The sequence below is a fragment of the Branchiostoma floridae genome, chromosome 7 (genome assembly GCF_000003815.2).
Source record: "Branchiostoma floridae strain S238N-H82 chromosome 7, Bfl_VNyyK, whole genome shotgun sequence".
NCBI lineage: Eukaryota > Metazoa > Chordata > Leptocardii > Amphioxiformes > Branchiostomatidae > Branchiostoma > Branchiostoma floridae.
Window position 1 is genome coordinate 20,902,003 of NC_049985.1, and position 7,056 is coordinate 20,909,058.

A 7,056-nucleotide genomic window follows, 5' to 3' on the forward strand; every position below is an offset into this window, starting at 1 on the left:
CATTGAAAATGATGATGGCTTAACAGCAATGAGTCGCCTCCCCGAAGACAGAGATCCGTTTCCCGAGCACTACGATCTGGAGAATGCCAGTAGCATAGCTCCCTCCGACATCGACGTGACGTACCAAGCGTACTACAAAGCATTCCGCGAAGGGAAACGATACAAACAACCGGTGCCCAACCGACACAACCACCACCCACGACAAAGCCCCAGCAGTCTTCTCCACCAAGTGCACATGAGAGACAGTCCCAACCACCTGGCTCGAAAAAGCCCCAACCACCTCTCCCACAGAGACAGTCCAAGCTTTCAAAGCTCGGCACGACAAAGTCCTGCGAGCCACCTTCTCCGCCAAAGCCCTAACCACCTGGCTAGGCAGAGCCCCGCTAGCCATCTAGAGGGCCCCATGAGGCCGCTGGGCATGAGGACTAGTTCGGATCACCTCCCTCCGTCCGAGCACGGCAGCCATTACAGCGGTAGTAGCATTGGCTCCAAGAATCGCCGTAGAGCCAAGAGCCCGTGTGCCAGCTCTCACGGACGAGGCAGCAGGCCCAGCAGTAGGTTGAAACAACCCATAGAACAGATTGAAATGGACAGTGGGCCTCCTGTTGGGCTTTCAGTTGAAGAAGTAGAGATGCTCAATGCTCGCCCAAGGCACAGCGTAGCCAGCACCATGGACGGTGCATCCTCCTTCACTGAAAGAACTATGCCAGTTAACGACAAAATCATGAGCCTACTAGAACCCCCCGATTTGTTAGAACCCCCTGAAAGTAGTACCGAGGAGAGCCAAGATGATTCCTTTACCTGTTCAGAGTTTGAGTATGAACGGGAGAAACCGCTGAGGAGCAGAAACGACCTTGACCCAAGAACTAACAAGATGTTCCCTCATGGCGACAACGGTTCGTTTGGAGGGTCCCTGAGTACGCTGCTAGAGGGCGATGACCCACAGAAGAAACACGCCCTCCCTCCCAATGGCACTTTCAGCTGGGACTACTTGCTAAACTGGGGGCCAAACTTTGAAAATCTGGTGGGGGTGTTCTCAGACATTGCTGCTTTGCCTCCCGATGCCCAAAGCAGAGAACAACAGAACTCAGATGAAACAACAACAAAAGTTAACGGTGTGGCCAATAATGAAGAGTATGTGTAAGCAAATCGTCATTAATTTGTTGCCCTGCTTGGCACATGTATCACACGCAAGCGTAAATGCATTCTTTTAATCTAGTGAAGAATCGATGGTGAACACAGATAGGTCTATCCAGTGAATAGAATATTTATTGGCATCTCCTAGACAGTTAAATGTGTGATTCCTTTTATTGTTAAGTCTTAAACCATATCATGATGATATAAGAGATGCCACATACATGTATTCCCTGTGCCATTTACACATATAACTTCACCAGCAAATATTTGCACCTTTTCCAAGATTTTAAAACTTTTCACTTCACAGACATGCTTCCTTTTATGGCAAAATCTATATTTTTGTATCCTCTATTGAAGTTTGTTCACAATGAATTCAGTAATATACAACTAGTAAAGCATTTAATGGAGAAACTATTGAAGGTACATTTGAATGTTTTAAGATCTGTACAGCATTGTATAAAGCCTTACTGAGAGGAGAATTGTTTTACAGTGTCATATATGACAAGTCCACAAAATTATACATGTGGGAATGGATGTGTATAGATAGAGATAGATAGAAGGAAAATTGTTTTATATAATTATGTATGTATAAGCTGAATGTCGTCTTTTTTTCCTGTTGTGTCCAGATATAGTTGATTGTATGATTATTGATAATGAGCTTTTGTATATTTGTATGGCAATATTGGAATAAAATTTCCAGTATGAAGTTAATGATTGTGTTTTATATGCGTTGTATGAATGGATGAGTGAGTGAGTGAGTGAGTGAGTGAGTGAGTGAGTGAGTGAGTGAGTGAGTGTGAATAAATGAATGAATGAATAGGCCTTGGGTTCTAAAATGGCCAGCATAACAGGCCTTCTGGTGAACCAGTAGCCAACGGCAAATAAATTTCATGGATGACATCATGCTCATTAATTCTCACCTGATTTTGAAGAAGCTCTACTCCAGAGATGGTCAACACGACTCTCGGTTATACATTTTGTCTGACCCTTCCCTCATGACCTCAATGAAATGCGACTTGTACCGGTAGGTCGATTTGAGCTCGTGAATAAACAAAGGTTTACACAAACAAAAAGAAGTACCGTACGGTTCTGAAATAGGAAAAATGCATCATGTGGTAGCCTTGATTGTACTTGTAGGGAGACATGTCCATAGTTGTAGAAGTGTTCAATAGTAAAAGCGGCGACAATGATACTGATGAATGGTTAAAGCAACACCACTGTGGTAGCCATGGCTTTAGTTGTGAACTGGTACACCAGTGTACCACATAGTGTCACTAGCTTTGTGCATCTATTGAATTGAATACGAGAATTGAAAAAGACTTTTTGGCTGTGAAATCATGCATTGTCGCTTTAATTCCTGTTGCAACGTTTATAGATATATATTTTTTGTACCTATCTTGTTTTTTGCCCTTTCATCCAGTTTGGAATCTGCAGAGGATATCATCCATATAATTCAATTGCCGTGGCCTTATCGATAGAATCTATAGAATATTGGATATTTATGGCCGACTATGCAAAAATGGTTGATCAATGTGATTGTGTACGCATGGGAACAAAACAGGCAATCGGATCATCTACGCTGCGTCTGGCCGAGAGAATTGCCTAACTAATTGTCTTGATTATCCGCCTGATGGTGCAACAGCGCCCTCTAGCTTTTATACATAGTACATGCACAAGAGGATGTTTTGAAGTGTCTCCCCCACTTTTGCCATATCCGTACAAGAGAGAGCTAATCTCTTTGTGTACACCATGCCTTAAAACGTTAACGAGGCCATGTTGATTTTATTATTTGGTTGACATCCTTTTGGAACCCAAAAACTGATGCGAGCGTGCGAATTAAAAAAAAAAAGGGCCCCGAAAAATTGCCGTCAGTATGAAACCTAAGCTATTAAAGTGGTCAGGAAGGTTAAACATAGGACCAACCACACATAGTATAGTATATCAACGATAAGATGTAAAACCCGTTCTTTTCTTCTTGGACCGGTAAAAAAAACTGAAAAATTAGATGGAACGACGGGCTTTGCCTATTAGAACCTGAAGACTCTATACCGGCAGGCGTTTGGGGGGCTTACCGGGACAAGAAAATAACAAGAGCGAAGTTGAGTAGAGTTTTATAGTCGTTTGTAGATCTATTGATATTAAAACGCCAGTGGGAATCGGATACTAATCAGATTCCTTTGTAGCAAAATTGATATTTGCTTTTAGTATCATCATGTTTTCACAGACAAGTAGGTCTAGGTTCAGGTCCGGACCTGGACCTGATCCTCTGGACCTGTACCTGACTTTTCCGTACTGGTACAAATGCTTACCAGCAATACTTTTTTTTCTTTTTTTTCTTTCACATCTAATTCCTTGACTTCATATTTACTTTCGCATTCTATGACATTAGTTGTCTGTTTTCCCATTTTTAAAAAAAATATACGGCATATATGTGCTCATTTTACAGCTGCTTTGTACGATTTCCAGAATGGCCGAAAATTGTTGCGCGCGCTGATGTCATCCATATAATCAAATCAACATGGCTTTGCTAAAGGCCGATTTAACTTTAAGTGGTTTGAATTATTGGAAGCGCCGCCTTTGCCTAGCGTAAAATAATGCTACCCATTGCTTCACAGAAACGTCAGGACAGCTAAGGGTTTGATTCTGTAATGGTTTTTTTGGTACTCATCTGGCTAGCTGTCGTGGTGTGGGTAATAATTAAAGGATAAAGGAATTTCACAAAAGAGATCTATTCTACATGTGAACTACCAAAAGTGGGTAAACAGAATACGAATTGCAGCAAAAATATTTGTAGGGGAGGAAATTTCGAAAATGAAACTGAATATATTGATTCTGAATCGCAAGAAATACAACATAGCAAGGTCACAAAGTGAGCGGCAAATAAACACATGTGCACGATTTAGAAAGGACCCCAAAGACTTAAATGCATTTGCAGCTTTTTTGTTGTGTTTCCGTGGCTATAACTATTTTGAATTATGACGTCACATAAATCTGATCCTACTGATCCATAATTTTACCGAATATTGAAACAATGATCATATGCTAAACCCTTGCTGATGTTAATAATAAATCTGGTAATGTGTTGTGTTATGGCATATCAATTAGCAAAAGTTAGCTCCCTTGCATTCTACAGTTAAGAGCAGTCGGATCGCGAAACAGGTTCTGCATAATATTCGTTAAGCACAGGTTGGTTAGTTGGTAAGGTCTGAATTTTTTTCTCTAATATGCCCCGTTTTCCGTCTGTCGTCCCAATGACGGCTGCCAGAAAACATATGAAAAGAAGACTAAAATCTCAAAACCAACAAACCTCTACTTGGAGAGTAAATATAACTGTATCCCGCCGGCCTTTGCGCGAGCTTCTTGGTGACCTGAATTCGGAAGCTATGTACAACTCATCACGTTCGTCGTACCTTTTCCAAGATCTTGCAACAAAATCTGAAAACAACAGTGTACTGAGTGCATTATCCTTAATCTTCCTTTAAACACGACAACGATTTCAACTAAAACTCGGTGGCCTGAATCGCCCATGGATTTTCTGGCGCAAGTCACGGACACAATTGTGCCAAGTTTGCCATCCTTTACCTCTGCGCTATGGATCTGTCAAGACTGAAGCGGTGCACAGGTACGTGATACATGCCAGAAGAGGTTAACTATATAAAGTTATATCTTAAGAAATAGAGCAAGAATAGGACGTTTGCATGTCATTATTCGTGACGCGGTGCGAACGTAGTTAGCCCTCTACAATTTAGCTTTAAGAGTTGTCGGTATATTATTCGTGAATCCTTATTGCTCCTGCGTATGTTTTGAAACCCTGAATGTATTGTTGAGCGTTGCAAATTCCATCCGGTCTGTACATGTAAACCTGGTTAGTCAACGAAACCGAAGGGTAGCGTCTGCGACCGCTAGCGGCATTGGAACCTGGCCAAAATGTTAGAAATCGCGAATCAGCACTCCCTCCCCCCAACAGTATTAAACCGTCAGCGCTCGTGGAAGACCGTGAAGGAGGCCGATTTCAGTCACAATGAACGTTCGGTTATAGCGCTGTTTTCAGCCTTGTTTTACCAAATCCAGATGCCAAAATTTTATTGCGAGAAGGAGTATGCTCGCCAATTTACAATTAAAGCGTCGTCGAACCTTGTAGGCCTTCATAGGTATACTTTTAAGCGTTGCCGGCCAATTTAAGCTGTCTTTGGAAATCCTCTCCTATGATTATCGCGTGACATGGTGTTGTTTGAATAGTAACGGATATTACTTTGATCCAATCATAAATATGTCTTCAGTGATTGAAGTGAGGGATTTTGTGTTAGCAGAGAGGTTAAAATGTAACAGCCAACAGTTCCATTTATCTTACTGAGCAATCTGTAACAAAGTCCAGGGGTCCTAAGGGAAGGCGTTATATACTGTAAATGCATTTAAGTTAGCGGGGATTTAATTTCGCGGTAGCAGAAAAATGGACTTTTCGCGGTGGTTTTAATTTCGCGGTAGCACCATACACTGTAGTCTCTTACTGTTAAGGAAAAATGTTCGCGGTGGTTTTAAATTCGCGGTGAAGCGGCCGCCGCGAAAACCGTGAACATTAATCCACCGCGAACATTTCTGCATTTACAGTACTTTGTATGATTCCAATTTACATGTTTACAACCCCTTTTCCATCGTTTTCTACCTTATGTTGTGTTTCTTTGAGTGATGTCTTAATTTTTATCGCTTTGCGGTCACAAGTCCTTTTCCTATTTAATAAGCACCGTGGACTTTGTAACATGATGCTGAGTGTGCAATTCGTGTGGACGATGTTTTTATCTTGTGTGTGCCTCATATATTCTAATTATGATCGAACCAAAGGGCGACACAACCCTATTGTACCTATGGTACGGTCGTGTAGCGACTCATGTACTAGTGGAGGGCCAGTTTGATAAAATCATCTGTGCCTTGGACAAATTTTAGACCCGAAATATGGGTTATGTATTCTCCCTGCAAATACTTGCGCGGGGTGATCAATAAGTTATCGGCCTCACCCGGAAATAATAAGCACAACTCAGATTTCGATGCACAACTTCGTAGTATGAAGCCTTTTATCAATATCTTCTAAATCTCACATCATTGCAGTCATTACTTTCCAGGCATTTTTTTTAATTAGAAGGTAAGTGGCAAGAAAAACCTAGGATGAATTGTGATCAGACATGTGTGGGTCGATTTCCCCATGCTGTAAATTCTTTGTCATTAACAAAGACCTTGTCAATTTGTTTGATAATGATTATCTCAATGAAAAATGGAGATATAGTTTTGGGTGTGTCTGGGTGTGTCTGTCTGTCTGTCCAGATTTTTGTAGTGAGCATATCTCAAGAACCTCTTGATGGATTACAATGATATTTGGTTTATGGGTAGGTGTTGGGAAGACAAAGGTCAAGGTCAATTTTGGGCCCCCTGGTATGTGACCTTGGTACTACAGCAGAAATTCGTTTTTTTGATCTTTTGAACTGGATGTGCTGTGGTCTTGATTTTTGGATGGCAGATAGCTTGTGACATAAGGAATATGTGGTGTATGTTTGGGCCCGCTAGCACTGTAGCAGGTTGCTCTGGAACTACAGGGGCATTTTGTCAAAATCTTTTGTCAGGAGGATGACTGAAGATGGGAACGACACATTTACATGGTAAAACTCATTCTCAACATCTCACGCCCTCTCTCTAGCTAGTATATATACATTCAACTCAAATGATCAAAAAAGTTTACTATCTCCTGTGAATTGAATCGTTTTTCAGGTCAACAAACTGAGAAAATAACTTCGAAACTGTGACATCACTGAGGCAGCTGCGTGGGGAGCCTGACGTGGTTTGGACCTTTCCATTCAGAATGTAACATTAGATTCATTTGCGGACATTAATTTGCGGAATATATAACTTTTCTAATTACAACCAAAATCA

The 7,056-nt window shown here is 41.4% G+C and overlaps 1 protein-coding gene across 1 annotated transcript in view; it reads left to right on the forward strand.

The window, feature by feature from the left end:
- LOC118419233 (protocadherin Fat 4-like) overlaps positions 1-1,848 on the forward strand; it is a gene marked incomplete in the record, with an annotated part of 82,732 nt that extends 80,884 nt beyond the window's left edge. Inside the window, 1 exon segment of the mRNA XM_035825582.1 lies at positions 1-1,848. Within this exon segment, the coding sequence (XP_035681475.1) occupies positions 1-1,144 (1,144 nt within the window).
- Positions 1,849-7,056: the final 5,208 nt, after the last annotated feature.